General features: G+C 40.9%; 1 protein-coding gene across 1 annotated transcript in view; it reads right to left on the bottom strand.

Annotated features, from left to right (window-relative positions):
- Positions 1–24,124, bottom strand: part of tmeff2a (transmembrane protein with EGF-like and two follistatin-like domains 2a) — a 126,535-nt gene extending 102,411 nt beyond the window's left edge. Inside the window, exons 1-2 of the mRNA XM_020636578.3 lie at positions 23,292–24,124; positions 7,042–7,151 (exon numbers count right to left, since the gene is read on the bottom strand). Of these exons, the coding sequence (XP_020492234.1) occupies positions 7,042–7,151; positions 23,292–23,472 (291 nt within the window). The 5' untranslated portion in view covers positions 23,473–24,124. The remainder of the gene's footprint in view (positions 1–7,041; positions 7,152–23,291) is intronic.
- Between the last annotated feature and the right edge of the window lie 2,363 nt (positions 24,125–26,487).

Genomic DNA, 26,487 nt, shown 5'->3' with positions numbered 1-26,487 from the left:
AGTATACTCAGAGAAACAGCTATTTTACGCTTCAGCAATTGCATTCAACACAATGATAACAATCAATTTCATTTTGGATTACAAAACTTAAGTCTTTTTTTGTCTTGGAAGTTAACAGAATAGCTGTTATTATCTAGTGATAACTGTTGGGTCTGCATGTGTACCTCAATATTTAATGTAAATGAAGATCTTATGTTAAACATGAGTAACAGTCCTCCAAACAAAATGTCATTATTACATTTCATTAGATCTACTTTTGGATCCGAAAACCATTTGTTTATGATCATAGACTGCATAAAATGTGGACGTAATCAAAGTGATGTCACACATTGTTTTGGAACCACAACATCTCATTTCACTGTTACGCAGATGACACCCAGTTATACCTCTCCATTCAACCCAAAGACCAAACTGGAACTGCATTTGTTTTTTTTGCATGTCTACATTGGTTTCATTATTCAACGCTGCTGGCTGGAGGTTGTCGCTTGGTTATGATTAGGGTGAATGACTAACTTGATTTAAACTAGAGAAAGATCAGCCTGACAGATAAAAGTGATCAGAACAGACAGTTGGTAGGTGTTATACTGTGAAAATCAATGTGTCATAACAAAGTCAGACCACCCAACCAAACCTCTACCCTGAGATCGGGGTAGAGCTTTAATTACAACAACAATGTGGCTCATTATGTTTCTGCAGCTGAAAGGATAGAGAATGTCTACATCTGCTGCTTTAAGGATTATAATCACAAAATAAAGCTGTGGTTTTATCTGAGGAGAACAGTCTCAAATGTTGAAGTGCAGTTGCCAATTATCTAAGCCCAAAATTCATATTTCCATTTGACATACTGCTTAGGTTGCTTCCATGTCCAGCTCCAACATTACTGTTGACTTCACTTAATACAGTTCATTTTGAGCAGTGTCCGTTTATTCACACACACTGAAACCTGCTGTGCAGTTTTAACACTCTATTTGAAGCAGCATGAAGTTAAATATTTGCAGCGTTTGTTTTCAAAATAGCCAGGAGCAAGAGACATACAGTTCTGAGTTATGTTGATGTTATTGCCTTTTCATTTAAATTTAACTACCATTTAAACACTTGCTAGCACTCTCACTTTGTGGTAGATATTTTATGCGATGGCTGCTGCCTCATTCTTTGAGCCCGCAGCCACAACAATTCCTTCTCTTTTTGCATTACATTGCATTTTTATTAGCTGAATGACGGAATTTACTTGAGCATTTGTGAACAATGTATAATAGTGATTGTAAGGAAGACAAACCAAAATACACTATTAGACTAGATTCTGTTTTTTTCTTAAACATGACTCATTCCTTCAAGTATGTAGACAACCACACACAAACATAGTTTCTTTTAAATAGTTACAGTTATTCAAAAACAAACAAAGATTTCTATGTCATAAGTTCAAAATCATCAGTATTTTTCAAAATAGCATCAATAAATGGAAAATAAGCTCCACTTGTATACAATGTTTCTAGTCCTTACAGGTCACATTAACCATTTCATACACTCATTCACATCCTGATGGTTGCTTTGTTAAGTGCCAATGTACACAACAGTATTGATCTCATCATTCAAACACATTTACACAACTCAAGGTATAACTTCAGGGTAATTTAGATTCATTGTTTTGCCCAAGGACATTTCAACTTGTGGACTGAAGGTGCTGCGGCTCAAACCGCTGACCTTCAAGGTTCTTTAACATTGAAATAAGATCAAAACCTATTCCATCGGGAAGGCTAAAAGAATGTTGTGACTATAGCCTGCATTCAACTGTTCTAGTCAGTAAGTATTACTGACATAAATAACCTCTAGCATTTCATACAGTAATCCTAGAGGTACTATCAAAACACCTGGCTCTCATTCACCCACAAACTCTTCCCCAGGAGACCCCCGGAGATCCAAACCACAAAGAATGTAAAATCTTGCATGCTGCCTCAACAAAACTATGCAAACATTTCATCCTGCCTGTTATGACTTAAATATGTGCTGGATCACATTTATTAGATGCTTTGGTTGCCATTTTTTTTCCCCCTCTTAACCCATGCAATCATTCCTCCTGTGGGACCATGAGGTGGGCCATGGTCCTGTTCTGGACAATGTATTTAATGGTGCAATGACTTCTTCTTGCCTCTCAATATCTCAAAGACGCTAAAAGAGCGAAAAGATGCTAAATGACTCATAGAAACCCACCTTTCACAGTACCGGCTTGCATTGATGTCAAGTATTTAGGTACCATCCTTCATGACAAACCGATGCTAACACTGACACCATCAGCAACAAGGCCAATCAGAGGCTGTTCTTCTTCGGAAAGTTTAGGGATTTTAGTGTCGATGAATCCCCTTCGTGATGATCTGTTGGTTTGGTCACTTCAGCGTTGTTGACATAAACAGCCTAGGAAACATATTTACACTTTGCAGAAAGATTGTTGGTATTGACTGAGATGATCTTGGCCATGATTTTCAAGGTCATTTATCCCAACAGCAGTTGGGTTTTGAAATAAGCTGTAGGCATTGTTGCCATTTCACTTGTACTATGGACTGTTGTACTTTGTGTCTCATATCTCACTCAAGTCTATCATGTTGAAATCCATAGGAGTTATGTATGTATATGTGTATTTATTGCTCTTTGAGCAGTTTTATGAGGTTCATAGCCTGTGTGGACTTCTCTTGCCAACCAAATGGCACCTCAGGGACAGTAAAAATTTCCCAATCCAATCCAATATCATCAATATGTATACTGCTGGCTAATTGAACTTACTGTTCACATGTTGTCATTTTAATTCATCAATACATACAATCAAAGATAAAGGGACAATCATCAATCAACATGAATTCATTTGATTGATTAATTGATTGATTGATTGATTGATTGAGTGATTGATTGCCTGTGTCCACTAACCCCCTTTTTTTATTGCTCTGGCAGCGCTCACAACCTCACTTTCAGAGCCCATCTTATCAGCACAACTGTTACGAAAGTTGGCTCATGGCTCTTCCACTTAGCCCAGCAGTGGACATAACATATGTTTTTAATTGCTTGTTTTCATTCAAGAATCGAATTTCCCCATTGGTTTAGTATAGAAAATGTGCGCTGCTGGCACAAACAAACGCCTCAGAGAACACAGACTGTAACTCATAACAACTGGTTACACAGTGTCAGAGATGATCTGACGTCACCTGTATGTTTTGATTATCTTTTCTATCAGTATAATGATTTAAAAGTTCAAAACTCAAATTGAAAGGTTTAGGAAAGATAAAAGGAAAAAAAGAGACTGCAGACAAATTTAACCTGCACACTTGTGAAGATGAAAAAGATTCCAGATTATGCTTCCGGCTGGTAAAAACTGTATCCCCATCCGCCTCTGCATAAATTGGCTGACCTGGTGCACTTAAAGCAGCATTTGCATTTCAGTGGAGTTAGGTCTCCTCCAGTATTATACAGCAGCTAACATTAGAAGGTATGAGAAGAAGAAAAAAATATAAATGGAATAGGAAAAACAGGAACATCAGAGAAGAATTGAAGACAAAACTACCAGGAAAAAAAAAATCAGCACACTGACACTTGAAAAGGAACAAAAACAGAAAGAAGTATACTATGTATCATTCTATCAAAGCCTGTGGATGGAACACTGATGTTACTTTCTGTAAAAAGACTGCATGATTAATTCATCATCAATCAAGAACCTTTATTAGTGTTTGCGAATAAAGGTTTGCTAATATTAATGCAGTAAAGGTGTTGCACAAAAGAAAATGCACGCACACAGTTTGCTGGATGCAATTGTCACAGCAACGTAGGTATAGATGTTGTGTAACCAGCTCGACTTATTTGTATAACTTTAAAAAACTAATTTAAAAAAAAACGACTACATTTCAGAAACACCTGACAGAACCTGTGAATCCCCCTTTTAAAATGCTTACAACTAGGGGGCGCTGATAGCCTAGTGGTTAGTGCGTGCACCCCATGTACGGAGGCCATAGCCCACCAAGCGGGCGGCCCAGGTTCATATTGCAACCTGTGGCTCCTTTCCAGCATGTCATCCCTTACTCTCTCGCTCCTTGATTTCTGACTCTATCCACTGTTCTGTCCCTAAAAAAGCTTAAAAAGTCCAAGAAAACTAACCTTTTAAAATTCTTACAACTAGAACTCCATGCAAAAACAAGTTTTCTGGAACAAAGAGCTGTACAAATGATGACATAACCTGTCTGCATTTCTTGTTTGTGCCTACAGAAAAGCAATTCCATTTAGAGCTCTGACCTCAAATACCATTACAAGACACCATTACCCAAAGCAATGACATGTGCCTTTTAGTCTTTGGTGGACAGTTATACTTGAAGAGTTTCACATAGCCATGAGCGCACATATTTTTAGACTGAACGACCCTTTGGGGAATCAGACTTGTGACCTGTCATTAACAAAAACCAAAGTGACAGCAATCGCTTCTTCCTACAGCTATTGTGAGATGAATTACAAATATAAGTGATCAGTGTGAGAATGGCGTTAGCTGTAGGAAGCAACTCATTTTAAGGTTCAAGAAAGTATGTTTTTTCTTTCTTGTTGCAGTTTGACTCCACTTACTGAGAGAAATTGTGGCTCTTTCATGAGTCAGTGTGAGGCGGATCTAATGCATCTTGGCAATGAATAGTGTCCATTGATCCCAGCATGCCAAACTCACTTCCTCCTCACACAGCCCCTTGCATGTCTCATCCTTTTTTCTATGTGTGAGAGTCGCCTCCACACCCGTCCAAAGATTCTGGTAGAAGATGACATTTATTCAACTTTTGTGTCTACTCTGACAGACCTGAACCAAACTGCCAAAAGGAGAAAAAATCGTCTATCTATTTATCTGACACTGATTGGGATTGACTGATGATTTCAGGGCATGGCAGCAATTTGCGAGGCTACGAAGGTCATGTTTACGCTGATTGATGAAATGAAGACGCTGCCATCAAAAACCCTCCAAACAGACAAACAGAAGACTGCGTAGCACAAGTTGACCTCAGACCCGCCGTATTAAGCCAGAAATTGTGGTATGACCTGCTCTTTTCTGAGAGCACAGAGAGCGCCTCAGTGCACAGCGACAGCAGTATCAGTGTGAGATCTCCCGGAGAGGAATGGAGCTGTAATGCCATTTATCTGCAGGCCTCTGTTAACGTTTGCTCCAAAGGGAAGTACGAAATTGAGATAAAAGCCGGTGACCAATCGAGTGTCAGCTTGCCTAGTGCCTGGCTGCACTGATGACGTGCTGATAAAAGCGACGGATGAGACACATGCTACCTCTTCAGATCCCAGTGGCTTCATTTATCTGGGGCCCTGCATGGGATATTAGTCTGCAGAGCTCGCAAATGTTATACCAAAATCAATACTCGGCTGACTGGCTTGCTCCGTTTTTATTATAGGTCTGGTCGTAAAGTTAAGTATGAGTCATTATCAAGAACAGCATAATTTCCCAGGTTTATGTCATTAACGAGCACCTTTCAGTCTTTGGTCTCATCAGGGGCCATCTTTTTTTTATGAATGCAGAGAGCGTACACTGGTCTAAGAGAGTGACATTGGGGTTTCATAGGGAGCTATAAACCCTCCCCCTGGGGCTAATGTTGTCCAATCAAGACAATGGACTTCGATCCAGTCGAATATATAAATAAACAACCCTTTAAAAAATGGTTTGACTTTAAAAGTGTATTACCTTTCAAATGAAAATGATTCTAGAGACAGATGTCATTATGGTTACATGCTGTGTCAGTCAAAGCAGTCTATATCTCTAGCCAATTTATTCTTACTTCAAGACCCTTCTTGAAGAATCACACTGTGAAAGAGAATCAAAAAAGAGGGATGATTGGAATCCTCGACAAAATCTTGTGCAAGTACAACAATACATGTCAGCCCTCCAGGGAAGCCTCGCCTCGCCACCAGCAGTTACTGTTGTTACGTCTCGTCATGCTTTCCATTCACTCCAGTACATTCTGCAATCATAATGGTGACAGACATGCCGCTCAAACGTCTTGGTTTGAAACAATGAGTCTAGGATTTCAGACAGAGGTGGACAAAAGCATGCTGAGCATTTCTAGTGAGCAGCCACCAATGTTGTAGGCTGATATGACCATCCTCACAAATGTTATCTCAAGAGACTTTACACAAAAAGAGCAGGTCTGGACCATCTACACTCAACACAAAGATGCTAACATTAGACTGAACAATGATAGCATCCAGGACAGGGGCCCAATGTGTTCATTTCAGAAATGTAACCAACAAACATAAAATGGGCTGAAATGGCCTTAAACTATGATACTTCTCCAGTTTTGCAACTATAAGCCATGTAAGTAGTTCTGACTTAGAAATAATCAATTTTATCCATTCCCAACACTATGCTCCAGAGTTTTTGGTTTTATAGTGGCTTTAAAAAAGGCATGTTACAATTGAAGGTTAGATCCTTTGCAGCCTAACACACCTGACCAAAGTAAGGACTGATTAGACGATAAAGTAAATTTTTGCTGATTGCAGCCATCCTTTGTTTTAAAGTTAAATGCGCTGTCCTGTAGACGCAGATTTAGCCTGCCAGCATGCAGGACAAGAGGACCTATCATCTTCAGGAGCTCTCTGCCCATGTGATTCTGTTTAAAATCAGTTAAAAACGTATATTTTAAGACAGTCCTATGGTTCATCATGTTCACCCAGATACTTGTTGTGTGCTTGGTCTATGTTTTACTCTGCCAATTATTGTTCCTGGTCATAAAGGAAAAGCACTTTGTCTGTGAATAGTGCTATATACATGAAGCTTCCTTACTTATTAAATAGCGTATCTATCCCGGCTCCCATTGTCCTTTTAAGGGACTTTTTATGTTGTATCTACTGTTGGCTGGATGAATGTATAAAATACTGATGACTGCCTCTCACACTGATGATAAAGAAAACCTTGAACCTTGAACCCTGAAACCTAAAGCTAGGACATCACCTTTACATTCTTGTTCAGTTCCATCCAAAATGCTTCAACATCAAACAGCTTATAAGAAAAAAGACAACATGTCTTACCTTGAAGTCGCAAATGCACGTCACCATGTTCCCAATTCTTAGACACTCCCCATCAAACTTGCATGTGTTGGTGTCGCACAAAAACAGGTCTGTGTCCCGGTCATCAAAACCTGGAGGGCGAGAGCCAAAAAGAGACATCAGTGACTAAGCGCTTCTCTGTTCATCCCTCAAGCAACTCTGAGCTGAACCCCATTCAGGGTCACTCATAATGAGTGTCTACCATTAGTCATGGCTCCCACAGCACAATACACTTTGATCACACACTTGTGCACTTTGAAAAGACAATGCTCGTACGCAATCCCGTCCTTCGCTGCCAAACATGATGAAATACATTTTACCAACACTGTTCCCTGGACTCTACTGGTGGGATGAACAAAAGATGTTTCTTCATTTGGTGTTTTGATGATGGTGGAGGAGAACACTGTCTATTGTGTCAGTCCAAAATCCCCCACAGGTGTTCAATGGATGTGACATCTGGTGTCTGCCAGAGCCTATCATTCACATCATTGTGTGTGCTGTATGAAAGAATCCGCATCGTCTTTGTTTCACAACTAATTTATTCATCTTTTTCCCTGTAATATTCGTTTGTTTACAACAGCGCTGTCTACCCGGGCGTTGTCCTGTAGAGGCAAACCCGGTGCCTGATCCGATTCAGGCTGCGTTAGAGCTCTCAAATGACTCCCACAAAGCATCCTGAATTAAATCACAGAGTCACATGGGCATGATACTGTAGACTGAGCTCGAGGCTATTAGTCTACCTGAACTGATTGCTTACAGAAAGCAGCCACATGTATATGTCGGCTTTTGCATTTCAAGGTACACAAGTCAATATTAAACCAAATTCCAGCTGACAGAGTTGTTAATTTCATCCATAAAGAAGCAACCACAGATATTCCCAGCAGGGCTTTTTTACCATTCAGGGTATTATCATTAATTTTGAGGTAAACAGAAGAGAGGGGGATACTTTATTCAATATTTGTTGAAGATATAAATAACACTGGTGAAAAAGTTCACCTCATTATGATATGATACTAATATTTGCACAGGCAAAATTCATCCAATTATGAGGAGGAAAAAAAATCCACTTGCAGAGGCGAACCCTTTGACTTTTTGATATTAAAATGGTTTAATTATTTCCTGAAGATAACATGAAAGGATATGATTTCAATCTATTTTGGGATGTTGTTTATTCCCAAAAGAAGACTCTCAATTTGTTTAGAGAGTGTAGATTTGGAGAACTGAGTGCAAAAACACAAGCATTATTATGCATCACTACATCTGCTACATCAGCGTTAAGAGACACTCGAGCCTGACTGATAAAGCAATGCTTTCAGGAGATTATCACTGATATATCAGGATCTGCATTGATCTTCAGATATGCAAAAGAAGATTCCAGGACACTCTGAACTGCTGATTTATATTGATGTTGCTGTTTGTTATCTCTCCTTGGATTTACATTTTTATGTTTTGTTTAGCGTTTGTATGGGATCCCCAATTATATTTGTCTCAACTTTGATGGTAACATAAGTGACATACATAAGGGCTCCTTCCCTGACACAGACATTGTATGACATTCCAACATGAACAGTCAGTATGTTCACATGCACGGTTAAATCGATTTGCGGTTATAACTCGATTAGGGTAATTAATTGGAACTGTCCTTGTCCCAATATCAGTACAAGCACTGAGGGTGAAAGTGATTCATTGTTGGTAATAGCTTTGGCTCTGTTACGGTGGTTGGTGATTTGCCACTTTTCAGCTATTTCCTCAACCATCTTCCTAAACTTCCCGGCTTTGCTTTTAAAGTACATACTCTACTAGGCTTTACTTTTGGTCTAAATTCCACTGCTGTCCCTCGTGCAGACTACAACACGACTTCTGCTTCTACACTCGTGCTATTTGATTTCCTAGTCCAAGCTCGGCACAGCAACTGTTGAGCATGCACAGATTGCCTTGGCCTCCAATGGAAGTGTTTACATGCAAGAGTAAATCGATCCCCAACTACAATATCTAGGTGTGTTAATCAGAGAAATTCAACTTGGCACGATTTCAGCGCATTATCATGTTTGCATGCATTTTTTTAAATCCAGTTGAAGTTGGACTTTCACAAATCTACTTATGTCAAGTACTCGCATCTAACGTCATGCATGAAAAATAGACAGATGAAACAAAGCTGTATGTCCAAGGCTGCACTTAAATGTCTTAAAGGGAGACAACATACAAGGAGAATCACTGTGGATGGTCTCTTTTAAGGCCTGGAGTTATTTTTTTGTTTTTAATCCTTTAAATACTTCATTTCCAAAGTAATGACAAAGCCATCTCTCAACTCGGCCTGTACAAACAGAAGAGCGGTGTCATTGTAGGACAGAAACAGTGTGACGGCTGACTGGATTTATGTTGATTAAATGTCATCCTTTACAGCGGCCATTGTGCCCACTGGTTTGGTTAATTACCTGAAACCTAATGTTTAACTTTTAAATGGTAGAGGGGGGGAGCAAATTGTGGACTTGGAAGTTTAAAATATTTATCAAACATCAATGAAGCAGTTAATGTGAAAAATACAGTTATTCAAGGAGCGCCGGCAGAATGCGTGGTGAAATTGGAATTTGAAGCCGACAACATCAAAGATACCAATCGTGACGATGAACAGTGTGGGTTTGTTCCTTTATTTGTTTCACTTCATGCTGTGTGTCCTCGTGAAAAATGGTTTAAAATAGGAAGTATGCATACTTAATGTTTAACCCGTGTGACTGGTATCAAATAAGCATGCATTGTTAATGGTTGCTGCACAATAAACAAGTCTTCATAAATTAAAGCGAGTCTTCTTTTATGTATGACACAGTTGATTAAGGCTGGTGTGAAAAATGCATCTGCTCCTCCAGATGGTGAGTCAGGTACATCACTTTTGAGTTATTCAAATCAGCCGTATTCAACCAGAAAACTGCAGTGTTCTCAGATATCTCCATGTTGAGTGTTCATACAGGTAGCCCCCTTTATGCACTGCGGTCCTCGAAAGAGTGAATAAATGTCAAGTTCAGCTAACAGCTCTCCTGCAGCAGGTAAGATGTCACTGTCAGGCTCAAGGACACTTCAACATGTTTTTTTCTTTTCATGTTACACTCTTACTACTATCACTCCCCCAGCATCAGGCACGACTGTAAAGAATGTTTCATTCACACACAGCCAAGGTTTCCATACCTTCACAATGATTTCAATAACCAGTTCTGGTCCATCAGCTTGAAACTACTTTTTTTCTAAATCGTCTGGAGTGTTTCAGGTGCAATTGATAAAACCTTTTAGGAGTGCTGTACTCAAATATAAAGCTCAAATTGAACTCCTTTGAAAGCTTGTCCTTTACCTTACATTACTGGCCAGATATTTGACATCAAGTTTTAGTGACTAAATCCTAAATCCTAACTGATTACAGGATGTATGGGGCTGATACCAATATTTTTTTTGGGGGGGGGGTGATAATCAACTACAGATATATTTCAACTAAAGTGAATAATTTGATCTTAAAGGAAGAATGTGCAACGTTTTGATCCAGTAGATGTCGCCCTTGAGCACCAGCATTAAAAAAAAAAAAACAACAAACTGCTAACCTCCGCTATTCTGAAGCCTCCGCTCTCCTCCAGCGACACACCTCCAACCCCTCTCCGTTCGCGTTCACATGAGGGAGTTATGAATTAAAATGCACCATAGTTAAGCACTGTTGGGCGCAAGCGGCAGACAGAATTTCTCTTGGCTCGAGCTACAATTGCCCATGTCCTTCATTATTGTTTTAGCAGGCTAATGTTAGCACACTTTGGTTAATTCATAGCTTCACATTGCACATAAATTGATACAGAATGACCGAGATCTAAACGCACTTATGTGACATTCAAATAAGTAGTGAGTATGTTATTCTTCTTTTCTCTAGTCCTTGACTGAAACAGATTTACTCTCAAGGTCGTCCCGTCCATGTAAACATGATGTAAACACAGCAGTACAGCTGGCGGGACTCACGCTTCTCACTCATTGTAGACAGTCATGACTCAGAGAGACATTAACAGAGGATATACTTGATTTCTGCTGTATTGATGTGTAAAATGTTGCACATTCTGCCTTTAAATTCAAATAGTGTGAGGCGCCAGTAGCCCAGTGGTTCATGCGCGCCGAGCAGTTCTCCAAGCAGGCGACCTGAATTCAATCTGACCGGTGCCTCCTTTCCTGCATGTAATTCCCCACTCTCTCGTTCCCTAATTTCTGACTCAATCCACTGTTCTCTCTAAAATAAAAGGTACTTGGAAAGCTAGTCTCTAATACAAATCACCTTTTCACAGAATACCAATATTGTCAACGAGTGTAAGTGCTGAGAAGATGATGGCGGGTCTTGATGCTTGCATGTGCTGCAGACAGTGCTGAGAGTGTTTCAAGCACCATTGCTAAATCATGCCAAACAATATTTTCTGCATTAAATGTTCAGCAAAAAGGTTATTAAATAGGAAAACAAACACAGAGACGTTGCTATTTATGTGTTATCGGCCGCTAACACCTGATGATATCGGCAAGCTGATATATTGGTCAGGCTCTACAACAGACACTCAGGACTCAACCCCTTCTGTCTCCTAACTGAAACAACTTATGCTCCTCTCTATAGCTAATAGCGCTCCTTGGCATGGGAAAACCAGTCAGGCAATGATACACCACGGAGGAGAAGTCCACTGCTAAAAATGAACCTGCTATTTGCCAGGGCTCCTGAAAGACTATGAAGTGCAAGCTCTCAGTGCAAAAATACAATCATCCAGCCAAGAACAGTGACATGAGAGGCCTCAACGTTTGGATTGCATGGATGGAACAAAGCCCTGAGCCCCAAGAGGGCCATACAAGGCAATCTGGAAACCCACAGAAAAAAAAAAATTGGCACCCTGGCAATTGACATGTTGATGGCGCTCAGCAGGGAGAGGCATTGTTATGGTGACAATCAAACTGCTGGCTCGGAGTATACAAATGATAGGAGAATATCAGCCGGCTTTCATGCCAGCTGGTAGACTCTGTGAAAAACAAAAGGCCTATATTTTATTATCTTTTAAAATTTTCTTTAGAAGTTAATCTACACTTTTGATACTTTGATGTCTTAGCATTTTTCTCAAGGTTTCCTGGAAAGCAGGCTATAGGAAACCAAAGGAGAAAGCAATCAATGATTCTTAAAAAAACAGAAATTAGATGGGAATGTGGCTCCTCCATGTGCCATTAAACTGTCCTTTGTTTTAACTAAGAAACAGATGTGTGGCCTTGGACGCTATCAGCAGCCAGTAAGCAGAACATAGACACGAATGATCATCCTGATCATCTCATAAACAGCAGCATTGGTATTTATAGATAAACTGAAAAAGACAAGAATCACAGAAGAGATCTTTCTGATGACTTTTCACAAGAACACAAGTGTCACTTTCGTTCTACGGGTGTCAAGTATCCGAATGAAACAAGTACAAAACATAATAGAGTAAATGCCACAGATGATCACTTCGCCGATCTCACATCACGGCCAACACTGTGTGGGCTTCAAAGACGACTCAAGACGCACAACTCTCGATTTGTTTTATGACAATGACTTCCTCAAAGCCAGAACAAATATAGATTTACGCTACAAATGGTGAGGCAATTCTTTTTTCTTGTCAGTGTGGGGCTTAAGGCATGCAATTCTCTTAAAATGTTACGACATATTACATTTAAGTGATAATAAAGGACTTATCATCCAAGTGATACAGCCCAACCTTCTTTTCTTTTTTTTTTTTACCAAAACAATAAATGTGTCCATTGCCACAATTCAAACATTGAGCTCACAGCTGTTTTGTATTCTTCAATCTGAGAGCATGTTTTGGATCAACAGAGTCAAAGCAATACTTCTAAGGTCCATGTCAGCCATGAAGTAGTTGCTTGGTATAAAGAATGAAAGAAGGATTTTAGTTTTATTTTAATAATTTAATTTCCTGTCAGGGTTTTTTAAGCTGGTTTTGAGAGAGGATGAAATGAATGAAGATGTCTCTACACCTACAGAAGCAAACAAGACCATAAGCTTAAAGTTTGATCTGCCTTTATTGGATAGGACAGTGGATAGAATAGGAAACCAGGGAGCGAGAGAGAGTGGGGAATGATATGCGGGAAAGTAGCCCCAGGTGAGACTCAAACCTGGGCCGCCCGCCTGGAGGAATATAGCATCTGTATGGGCAGCGACCTGAACGCTAGGACATCTGCGCCGCAGGATTGATCATTTCTGTATTGTTATTTAAAATGCTGCCATGGGGCCATAGAGCTTGAAAGCAAAGTAAAATATTTGAGAGTTAAAGCAGGAGGACATGCTTTGTTTAAAAAAAAAACATACTTAAGCATGTACAGGACACGATCGGTACAGATATGAGAGTCACCACTTCCAAACGGGGGTGCAAAAATCCTCAACAAACTGAATATAGGCTACTGTACATGGCCCAGCTAAAAAGCAAACGCTAACAGACGCCGTATAGCCCTAGCAATTATGTAGCGCTTCCCATGTTCATAGGCAAAAGTCTTCATCACGGCGAGTGTGGGTTCGAATCTCACCTCCCAACTTTTCCTGTCCCCCTTCTGCTGTCCCATCAAACGAAGCCAAAATTAAAAAAAAATAAAGCAAATAAGAAGGAAAGCATCTAAGCCCCTTATTAATGTACAACACACTCCTTAACGTCTACCAATAAGCAGTAATTAGTATACCGTTGGTAGGAAAAATAAAATCGTAGTTTAACTATTGCAGAAAGAAACTTTAATAAATGTGATATAATGGCTTAAGATCATTTATGCTTCGTATGTACATGCTATCAAACTACTTGATATGTGTTAACTGTGTTGTTACTAATTCAGTATGCAAATTAACTCCTCTTTGTATTATTTGTAGCTACCTCATACAGCTATTGGATTCACTAATGATGTGTTTGGTACAACACAACATAAAGGGAAGTTTAGATTTGAACATGGAAAATAGCTCAACATCTCCTGTTCCTGCAACTATCTACACAAATCGTTTTCCTTGTTGAGCAGCTACAGAAACAAACCCTGACAGCTCTGCACGCACACAGAAGAGTTCTCAGAGTATTACATCCAGACAATTTAACAAAGTAAAGCATTTACTCTTATTGTTCGATCACAGGCACCTGTGATACATATCTGAGCCCAAATGCTTTCCTGACACCTACAGAGCCCCTGCCTAAAAAGAAATACAGAGTGCCTGTGAAGTCAGAGAAAAAAGAAAAGTAAAAAGTGACAGTAAATGCTGCAGAGCTCTTTCCTCCTAACGCTTGAGCTTGTATCTCCAAGAAATCAGGCCTAACCCACAGCCCTATGATAGCATTTAAAGGTTTTTACAACAAGAATTTCAATGTACAGAATTATAATCAATAATAATATAATCAAGTCAGTATCTCAAAGCAAAGCCTTTATGATGAAAACAACTTTTGAAAGAACTGAATAAGTCTTGATTAGGAATATCTGTAAATATATGTAAAATACTTCTGTACTGCCATTATTGTTACAAGAAATACTAAACCCTGACTGAAAATCAGGGGCTGGATTCTCAAAATAAAGTATCTCAACAGTACATTTCAGAAAAAGTTGAAATAGTCACATAAGGGCGAAGCCAAGCGAGGTGACTTAGAACAGAACTAGAAACATGAATGCTATGTAGTAGGATAGTCTATCATAGCTTTCACATGACGACACGCCCACCTGGCAAAAAGAAAAGTTTTCTGCTGTACACTAAGGAGAAGTTACCAGATGCAAGCAGAATCTACAGAATTTAATCAGAGGAAAAAAAACCCAGAGAGGAGGAGTTTGTGGATCAAAGCTCTTAGACGCTCCACTGTCCTGGTGTCCTGGTGAGGGAGGAAAAGAACAGACTGAAAATGAACAGAATGAAAATACAAAAAGCCCGTGCTGCAGCTCCACATGTAGTGTTCAATGGTGGACGCAACATTCCTAAACCTGGGTCAGTCACATGCCTAAAAACTATATATTGAAAATGTAAGATATCCAATAGAACTATTTTATAAAGCATATTTAAAAATATCAGTTGACTTAAGTGTGACACAGTAAAAAGGACCATAATGTAAATAAAGTCAGACAGAGATAAAAGCCAAGGAATAAAAATATTTTTTAGCAGAGGTTTTAAAAATAGTATAGTAGTAGTAAAAAGTAGGTTAGCAACCACTTTCATATCCTTTGTGGTGCAGATATCGGGCCCAGATAAATCCAGTACGGCCTGGCCCCGGGGGAGAGGGGGGGGGGAGGGGAGGAGGATTGTGGCCTGACCCGGCATCAGGTCGTGGGCCGGTCTCAGGCTCGGGCCGAGAATGTGACCTCTAATCTTCTGTGCCTTAACCTTTCTCCTGGGAAGTTTTTTTCACTACAGAAGGAGGTGATCAGCTGACCTGAGTGAACTTGAAAGACCTTGTAGCGCTAAAGGGTCTTATAAAAAAGATGGAACATACAGTAGTTTTCATGCCTTCAAGGTTAGCAAAGGAAATCTGGTAAGAAGGGCAGGGAAAACAGTTATAGTGTAAGGAAGGAGAGTAGATTACTCAGCAGCTGTTTTAGTGAGAGACCATCATTCGCAAACTAGTCATTATTTTAAAAAGCTTCTTTAACATCGAGGCCAGAGAACTACAGATGAAAAGTAGCGTTTTGGCTAATTGTGGCATTTTTACCCATGTATAATCATGTGTTTTATTAATTTGCACTGTCCCCTTCCTAAATAAACTGAATTGAAATGAACAATACCAGCAGTTAGAAAAGACAAAGCAATGTTTGATTCAAAGGATTCATATTAACTTTTATCAATACTTAACGACCTGTTGCTGTGCGAGAGTCCATACAAAAATCTTGCATAAAAACACAATTCAAAAGTTTGTCTTCCTATTTGTAGAGTGGATCTCTGCAGTGCTGACATGCACAACTTAACGCTGCCTTCTTTCCCGTGAGACTGCGCAGGTACATGTAGACCATGTTGATGAATTTTCCATGGATCACATGCGGTCCAAACAGTTGGGGATGATGCGAACGGATCACTGATTGACTGTGATCTGTTCCACCCATAGACTGTAAATATTTAAGGACACAGCCTGAGTGACTTCACCCACGTGTTCCTGCAGGGGGCTCCGGGGGCTCATCGACACCAGCCGCCATGTTGGAAATCCTGTCTCACCCTAACTTTGAGTCAAACTAATAACATGCTGAAAGCTGGAGATGAGACCATTATTTTTAGCCTCCTGACAAACAGCTTCACTATGCCCAACTGTCAATTGGGCGCCTAATTATGCATAGCTGGTATCGTTAGAAAAATCAAAACGGATGCGTTAGAAAAAACAACCCCGTACAGAGTGTAATGACAACAACGAATCAGACCTATTTTCTTATTTTGGACCACGTCATAAACATTTTAATTTCTGCTGTAAAAACAGGATTTTTTTTAAATTTGATGTGTATGTGACTTGATGTGTATGGGGCTCAGCCTCAGGCAGACCCTCCATGAACTGCAGGTTTTTGCTCTTCCACATTGGCTTCATTTTATTTTTTATTATTTTGTAAATTTTATTTCATTCAAAAAAAACAATAAAGTTAAGAAAAACAAACAAACATAAAATCTCAAATTTTGAATGAAAAGGAGCAGAAAGAAGATTAATCTTATAATATCTGCCCCTCTTTTACAAAACATTACTTAAAACAAAACAGAACATTCATTATTTCACACTGGAGGTTGCCGCTTAGCTCCATCACTAACTGATAGTGAACATCTAAGTTGTTTATACCTACCCCAGAGATATTTGAATACACAGTGTTGTAATGTTTACTATCGTATACAAGGCAGTATCAAAACTAGTTGTGGTACAAGTATTACTTCTTTCACTAATCCTGGTTGATGTAATCCTTTACATCATGAACTCAAAAGCAAGGGTTAGCTACATTTGTATGCAACAATACGGTTTTAACTCTACATGACAACACTCCACAATCCCCTTGTAGTGTTCACCACGAGGGTCAGAAAAAGACAGAGAGATAGAACGGGAGGCTAACTGAGAGAGAAAAGAGAAAGAGAGAGAGAGATGAATGAGTTGTTTCAGATGTAGAAACGGGAACAAAAGCCAGCACTGTTGCTTTTCATGCTGGGAAAAATGTGACTGTGACTCAATTTGTTAAGAGTCGAGTTTAAGCAGAATAAACACAGGAAAAAAAACAGTAATGATGTCCGTCGTGATAAAAGCAGGGTTAACTGTTAACTCGACCTTCAAATTAGACCAACTGAATACATGACAAATGAAGCTTTCAGTGACAGTCCAGTAAGGCTGACAATAAAAAAGGTCTGTTCACTCTTCCCATCAGCTTGTAGCGTTAATCCAATAGCACTGTGACAAGGCCTCATTGTTCGCCACAGATTGCTTTCCTGTCATTCTTCCCCTCCAGGTAATTTATGCTGCATTTAGACACACCCCTCCAACCTCTCTACGCTGGGAAGAAGACAGTCCCTGTTTTTTTTATTTTATTTCATAGAATTTGTATTCCACAATTCAAAATTTGGATTTTATATTTGAAAGATAAATTACCTGAACAAAAACTTTGTTGGCACAACTCTCATTGGAAGGAACTTTTAGTATGTAGAACTTAAGCCCGACCGATTAATCGACCAACCGATAATATCAGCCGATATTAGATATTATATCCAGTGACTATCTGTATCGGCTGATTTTATCGCAGATATGCGTCCGATATTATGATTCATTCACCAGTCAAAAATCATTTAATTTGAGAGGCACTGCATTTCACTAGCAGTTCTCTTTCACCAGCAGAGGGCACTAAATGGATTACAACAAGCATCATCACCCTCCAGAATGTCAAGCCGTGATGCACGTACATGCGCAGTTACTTTCCAGTTGAGTGACCATCTTGTCTTCATTACAGATCTTTTCCAAAAGTGTTTAAAAACTGCATTTGAGGGATCAACACAATAAATGTGTTTTTTTTTTTAATATATATCTATCTCTACAGATCGAACATAGATCTCAGAAAGATATCGGCCGATTTATTGTACTTGATTTTTAGATGGACAGTGGATAGAGAGAGTAAGGAATGACAGGCAGGAAAGGAGCCAGAGGTCGGATTCGAACCCACGGCCGCCCACTTGGATGACCACAGCCTCCATGCATGGCGTGCACACCATAACCACCAGGCTGACCACCGCCCCAGCTGCCATTTTTCTTAATACATCTTTGTGATTGAGGGGGGATTCATTTGTTTTGTCTTTGACTTTAAAAAAAAAAATGTATAAAGTCTTTCTTTGAATAAAGTCTCTCTCTCTCTCTCTCTCTCTCTCTCTTTACCTCCTCCTCCAAATGTTAATGAGAGCGGCTTGATTCATGCACAGCCCAAGTAACACAGTGTCAAAGGCCTTGGAAACGTACACTTCCTGTCCCTGCCCTGCAGCTCCTGGAGGAGATTACAGCGAGCTGAATAATTAACGAAAACAAGCTGGCAAACATCAAATATTGAAAAGGTAATGTTTGTATGCTAACGATTAAGATGGCAAGTGAAGCACTTACTCCTCTAAGAGAGAGAGAGCTTGTCAGCCAAATGCATCTCCTCCTACCTAGCATACCTGAAATTTCACAACCCTCTAAGAAGATTGAGGAGTCCTCCACCCCCCCCCCACCCCCACCCCCACCCCACTGTTTTAAGCATTGTTCTGATCAATAATTAAGCAGGCTGAATTAATAATGAAGGCTGAATAACCACATTGGTGAGACATCCTTTCTTGACCTCTCTCTCGTGCCGGAGGCCTTATTTCTTTTTTTACAACTTTGCAACAGGTTTTTAAATGTTTGTCATGGGGAGAGTTACAGTTCAGCCTTCATAATGTGGGGTTATTAAAAAGCACAATAACTCTTAAGCGCTAAAAGCACTCACATCATAATCAGAACAAGGTGCTATATAATTACAGCAAGGTTTTAAAGAGGTTTATTTCTGCATGGGGAAATAAAACATTTTCGATTAAACAACTCTGAAAAAAAAAACGTCCTCAATGCAGCCCGTTTCCAATGAGTTCCTTTTGCTCTCTTTTTCATTACACCTCTATACCGCTGTCTAGTCGTATTACTCACAGATTTCTTCCATAGGTGCAGAGCTGCATGCAAGAGAGGCTCTTCTGACCTCCGTGTTGACAAATCTTGAAAGCAGATGGGCGATTCCCTGCAGACTATACTGGTAATTCACTCCACTTGATGGGATTTGCAGAGGGGCTTTGCATATTCTGCTCTCATCCCTGTCACTTCAACTATCAAAGCATCACATAAGTCAACAATGGCAGAGGGATTCAGGGAAGAAGGGATTGTGGCCCCTGCATAGAAGTGGCCCCAGAGGAGAGATATTGAGGAGAATAAATATTACAGCAAGCACTCGTACAATACCAGCATTAAAAAAAAAAATCCTGTTTGATCTCTGGGAAACTGAATTGGATCAACTGGTACCAGGAGAGCCATTCAGCAAGGGATTCATACAAACAATCTAAGCTTCCACTCGTTTTAAATGGAGATGAATAAAATGGCAAAAACACATGCGCTGATTTGTGGCCAAAGTCTGCAAGTGCACCTTTTGAAAGATAATACAGACTTCACTCATTTATCTCAAGTGAAACAAGCCAAAATATTACAGGCAAAGTGCCACCAGTGCTTTGACTGTGATAATTACACAAAATGATGACTACACAGTCGACTGAGCTGCATGGATAATAATAAACCTGCCAAATAGTTTGTGCAGGGTTTGATCTTTATCTTTATTTACACTTATAGAAACTAAATTAACTGAGCGTTAGATTTTGATCGTAGGGTAATTTCCTATCGCACCAAGCTTCATTCAAACATTGCGTACTTCAGTTTGGTCAGTTTGTTTGAAAAAAAAAAAAAAAAAAGAATTCAAGCTGCACCAATAAATAACTGAATGGAGGAAATGGAGAAGGGTTAGGGCCAGGCTGATACAGGATTTCTGAGATAGTTAGGGTCATGATTTGTAGGATGACATAAACACCAGAGCACCCTTTGGAGTTCGCTTCTGAGCTGGAATGAAAGTGGACATGAAGCGACTGCAGGAAGAGCTCAGGGTCAGTCTGCCTTCAATGTCCAAGAAACAACAACGACTAACAAAGATAGGACGGTGGATGGAGTCAGAGATCAGGGACAGAGAGCCACAGGTCAGATCCCAACCCGGGCCCCCAACCACTTGGCCACCAGCGCCCATTTTATATTGGTTCAATATTTGTAGATCTTTGTAGGAATTTCTGTTTTTAACTGTCAGTATTTTTAGTTTGGATAATTAGCACATTTTACTGGCGTATTCATGATCCAGCGAGCGGTGTAACAAAATCTGATCTACAAATAATTTGATCAAAACACCTTTTCCACAGAAGACCTCTAGCTGCCTTGTTGTCAGAGTGACAGTTAACCAGCAGGCACAACAGCAGAAACAAAAGCAGCGAAATACAATTTAGAAATAATTTATTGAATTGTTCACACCTGCTTACATTGACGTGTGAAAATGTTTCCTGTGGGAAAAGGTGCTAAAAGTGCCACCAATCCCCTTCCTCATTACCTGCTGGTTTATTGAAGAAGGTATTCAGTCATTAAAGTTGTGGGAAATTCTCAAAATAACCCTTTCCTTTTAATCATCTCCATGGTCTCTTTCACCGCAGTGGATATTTTCATGTTTGGTTAAGTTTATCTTTGGAACTTCTTCTGTGTCGATTACAGGTTCACACACCCCCAAATATTTGGCTATCGCTGACAAACTGAAAGCCTGTCAAAGAGAGGGAACAAATCCTCTCACTTACATGTATATGACTCATATCAATAGTGTTTCCACATGTTCTGCTTACTGCAGTTTGACACATATATTGCATTTATCCCGATGACACACTGGGTTCACTTAAGGCATCTCCAGACCAAATCTGCACTCCAGAGAGAACAAAGATTATCTCAGTGTCATAGGGGCATTTTAGGATCCTATGTTCTGCCTCTGTGATGCCTTCAATGGCGACTGTTCGTGGCTGTCCACAGATGCAAACCAAACAGAATGACAGTCTTTGTCAAACCATGTTCTTCCATGTAACAGAATCTCTACTTGTTTAAAAGGCAGCACTGCTGAAACTGGTGCCCCATTGCAAGTTTATGATCACTACTGCTCATCATATCCACGTTCTAGCACTGAAGTGACATTGAACTCATCACTGCACTTCTTTCAGCCCGCCCTTCTGTCCACACAGACTGAAGCAGTAACACATTAGTGTTGTTATGTGCAAGTGCACGATATACAGCAAGGAGTGGATAATTAAACCGCTGCAATTACTGCCTGGTTTTTAATGATTACAGTGACAGTTTTCTCTTTTTCACAATGAGCCTTGTGTCACTATTTCGGTTCTATTAATTCTAAGTGATGGGGGCATGCTCGTGTGCATGCATTGGACTCAGTATTATGAGCACTTAAGCCCCCTTCCGAGGCGTGTTGGATAAAAGCCTCCGTCTAAATGCAATACAAGAGTGTGTCAGGAAGTGGGGAGGTATAAAGGCAAGTGTGTGTTTGGACAGGATGCATTGTCTAGCATTATCGGGCATTACCAGCGGATCATCACTGACATCAACAGCGGCATGGAAATCCTCCTCAAATATGAGACAACACATATGATGTGGATCAAGAATATACAGATGCAAACTCAGGCTCAGACACCAGGCTGAATATGTGCAAAGTTTGAGCTGAGCTTATTCATTAATGCTAATGGATTCTTATAAGAAAACTTCAAAAATACACAGAGCACCCATAAATTTTTTTTTTTTTTTTAAATCAGCAGAGAAATCCCTCCAAAGCTTCATTTGAAAGAATTCAATTATCAAAGGTGCTCAGAATAATGACAGCAATGTTCCAAATCACAAAAAAAAAAAGAATATTTCTCATTTGCTCCTGTGCTTTAATTAAGCATGTCTTAATTAGCCCATTATCATAATCAAATTCATTTTTAAAACTTTGATATCCAAATGAGGTTCCTGTCTTCTGAAGATGAATTTCATTGGTGAAACTGAAACTAAATCACACTGAAGTCACTGGCTGTTTTTATAATCTCCTGTCACCACACATATAGTCGTTGTATGTTGCTTGTAATACATCATGGACATGCATCCCCTCTCTGTGTATTAACATGTCATCCAAGGATACCGACAATCAGTGTCAGGCTGCAAGTGGCAGTCATGGCTCCGTATTGATGTGTGGCTGTTATGAGCTATAATATCAATGCTGCTGCTGATGCTGCTTGCTGCCCGTGAGTGTGTGGGATCGGCTGGGAGCTATTTTAAGGGTTCAGACTTGGACAGGCGACAGGGGAAATATATGGCGGCACAGTCGGCTGATTTACGAAGGGAGGCGAGGCTGTCTGCGTGCTCTGCAGCCCCGGTCCCGATCCTTTTATCGCTTTGGGCACCGAGGAGGGAAAACAAGTTTACAGCTCGGTGGCCTATAAAAGAAACGACTACATTAAGATTTAGTCCGAAGAAAGGCGCGATCAAACAACTATAGGATGCCAAATACGACCATCAAACTAGATTGATTATTTCCTGATGAGATGTCGGTCCAAATCTGAAGATTTAAAGAGAACACCAAGGGTAGAATAATTCTGTGTGAGTGTCCGGTCCCAAAACTAACAGTGTTGGTGTTAATTCTGTGGCGTGCGTCATGTTATTCCGGCAACAATCTTCCCAAATCTTTCCCCTTCTTTATTTCGCCTTGAAATGCTCCTCAGTGTTGCTGCTTTCACTTTGTCTCGGATCGAAATCATCGATCCCTGCCTGCCGGGTGATTATTCTGTCATGATCTGATCGTGCAGTTAGACTAACTCAAGCAGGCTATATGCACATCAAGCAACCCACCAAAAAAAAACTGTGCATCCTCTCCTCACTGGGCTTCGCAGAGCTCACTGTGCGCTCCGCAACACCGACAACAAACCCAGGACACAAACACAGAGCCATTATCACAACAACAACAAAAAAAGAAGAAGCGTCTGTAAGAAAATATGCTCCAAACTTTGATTCGTTCCCTTACTGCTGCGGAATCCTGCTGGTTTTATAGTTCAACATGCTTAACTTGGACAATGTGTGCGAATGAAAATAAAGCAAGGAACAGAGCCATAAACTAAGTCTTCATTAAATCACTCTCACCGGAGCAGTTCCAGCCGGTCGGCGTCTGGCAGTCGCTGAGGGAGGACGGGAAGGCGCGCAGTTGCTCCACAGGTAAAGTGGCGAGAAACGAGACGAGGGTGATCCGGAGCCAGCCTCCCGCCGTCCCGCTCCACTGGCGCAGCCGTCGGGGCTCCTCAAGCGGTGCCTCAGAGACACCCATATCTCACTGGCCCCGACAGCACAGGCGAGGTGGGTAAGAAACGCAGACGCGCACCGGCAACTCCAATCCCAGCAGGTTCAGCGGGGCGCCTAGAGACCGACAGCAGACCATTTTCCGAGCGAGACCGTGCGCCCCATGTAGCAAAGCAATGCCCCAGTGAAGACTGACCGAATGGGGTTCCGCCCGATCCAAAGGGTGGCTGCTGCAAGGAGAGGGATGGGGGTGGGGGGGTGGTGGGGTGGGGGGGAGATAAACTGCCTGTCGAGGGGTTAGTGAGCGATGGAGGAGGCTGTGTGGGATGGAGTCGGGTGGAAAAGTTAGCCAGGAAGACTTGCGACAAAAGGAAGGGGAGGATGCTCGAGGATGAGGAGAGGGGAGGGCAGATGGGAAAGAAAATAAAGAGGGGAAGGTGGTAAAATAAAAAAAAAAGGAGGTAATAAAACTGTGAAAGTGAGATAGTGTAGCGAGCGTATCCCACGGACAGTGTCTGGAGACGGCGGCAGTTGTTGTGTAATAGTATCCACGGGTGAAACGAGCAGCTCACCCTGCACGAGCGCAGCGGTCCTCCCGTTTACTCTGTATGTGCTGTGCGCTCTGAGTCGCAGCGAGTTGGTCCCTCTCGCTCTCTCTCTGTCTCTCTCCCTCTCGCTCCCTCTCTCTCTCTCGCTCTCTCTCTCCCAGCAGCTACTGTCTACCTTGCTTATGATCACGTGGAGTGTGATGCGAGGAGGAGGAGGAGGAGAAGGAGGAGGAGGAGGAGGAGGAGGAGGGGTGTCCCTTCATAACAACTTGAATATCTTGCTGGTTGGAGTTGGAAAAAGGGAGGAAAAACAGATATAAAAAGTAAAGTAAAGCAAAGAAGGAACATAGACTGCCACAGACGTGTAGGTGATGCCCCGGTTACTGGCAGTATAGGGGGAAGAAACACTGCCTTTATAATTGGCCAGAAGCATTTAAAAAGTCTGCAGGAATCGATTCGTCCAGCCTGGCCCGGGATAATTGCTCTGCTTTGAAACTACACTGATGCTATTCCTAGGTCTCTGCCTGCAGGCAATCTAAAGAGACCAATATTATTCATATATAGTTTTGGACATATACTGCTGTCACGCACTGCTGAGATGCAGCCAGTAATTGACACACTTTCGGTCTTGAAAGACATAAAGTATAAAGCATCTGTGCCCGTTAAAGAGGTCAAGTCCGACATCTTTGGACCCAGAAAATCAGAGGGCATGCTCTTGGAAACGTTTCCTCTACACAGAGGAAACAAAGAGGCTTCTGTAAAGGCGTGTCATGACTATAAGGACACTTGACCTCGTGGTAGCAGGAAGGCAAAGCTGCTGTTGCCTCCAAAACAAATAATCCGTTTTATTGCTTTTATCAGTTAAATATCATCAGACGGAAACAGTCATCCTTCATGACAGCTAACAGGGTTTGTGACAAAGAGTTTTTTTCTGCTGTAGTTCATAGAGTGGTCTGTGCAGATAAGAGCGGCTGGAAGAGCTGTTCCACTTCTGCTAACGAAAAATCTACATTTACATGACTGATAAAACGGCGACTTCTTATGTCGGTTTGAAGCAAAAGACTCTTGGTTATAGAAATTCAATGATTTATTGTTCAGAATGTTTTCTCTCATTCGCAATGTTCCTGCTGTACTCTGCTTATCCGGTGCACACAGCGCAACGCGAGACACATTCATCGACAGAGCTGTCAATATACCTTTTCATCGCATCGAATATCTGATGATAAAGAAAAAAAGAAGAATAAAAGGTGGCTTGAATACAAAAAGGCACGATTATAACTTACATATCATGGCGAAAGGAAAATGTATCTACAAAATGCAAATGAGGTTTGACCCATGTTTATCTGTTAACATAGAGGCAGCATTTATGACCTATACTGCAGCCAGTCAGCAGGGGGAGCTCTACATGTTTTGGCGTCTTGGTCGCAGGATGTCCCGACCCCACTTTGGGAACCACTGGTCTATGGTATGAACTCTATCAGCTGATTAAGGCCACAGTGTTTGACAGGAAGCTCAGAGGAGATTTCAGTTCTGTAATTGGACCTTGTGCTAAGTGTTTCATTCATAGGGACACAAATATAATTTCAGTATGTAGAGCTAAAGCTGGGTTAGCTGCACCCCAAGTGTTAGAACAGGCTGGTCATTAATCAAATATTTAGTGGTTTTATTACCAGGTTATCTCTTTGAAGTATCCCTGAGCAGGATATTGAATCACTAATTGCTCTGATGTGAGTGTAAGGGGAGGGAAAATGTGCTTTTGACAAAAACACCAAGCCAATCAATTAAAAAAAAAAAGGATAACAATATAGAGACTGGTAGTCTTTGTCTGCAAATTTGTCAAGCAAAAACCTGAGCAAGAACAGCAACAGAAGTTGACAGAATATGTAAAGTGAGCTCAAAGTATGACGAGCCAGAAGAACAGAGACGCCTAACTGTCAGGATAGTGGCAATGCAACCCAAGGCTGCCTTTGTACTGGGGCTCATTGAGAATTCAAAGCAAGGCCTCTCTCTCTCTCTGCTTACAGAAATCTTCAATTGTCCACCAAGGCATTTTGGAGCATACTGTACAAGTGCTGCTTTCCAGGCAACCTTGTATAAAAGTCGGTGTGTAAAATAGGAGCTCAATAGGAGAAATGGATAAAATAGGCGTATGATTTAGAGCAGTGGTTCCCAACCTTGTTTTCCTTGGAGCACCGCCCCTACTTGTATCTAAGCTGAGCCCCCCCCCAGAACCCACACAAAGAAGAGTGATAAGTTGCATTCAAAAATTAACATACATTTTTATAGCTTTCATTGATAAAATCCTATCAGAATATGCCTACACACTTGTTCTTGCCAAATGACCTTTGTCTACATTTCCCAGTACTGTTTTGTGTTTAGAACACATTTTGACAACCTCAGAGCAGACAGAGCCTCTCGCCCCTCCACGAGAGGGGAAAGGGGGGGGGGGGGGGGGACCCTAAGTTGGGAACCAATGATTTGGAGTAATAGCATTC

Source organism: Labrus bergylta, chromosome 13 (genome assembly GCF_963930695.1).
Source record: "Labrus bergylta chromosome 13, fLabBer1.1, whole genome shotgun sequence".
NCBI lineage: Eukaryota > Metazoa > Chordata > Actinopteri > Labriformes > Labridae > Labrus > Labrus bergylta.
Note: the sequence above shows the minus strand (reverse complement) of the source record. Positions and strands in the feature narration are given on the sequence as shown.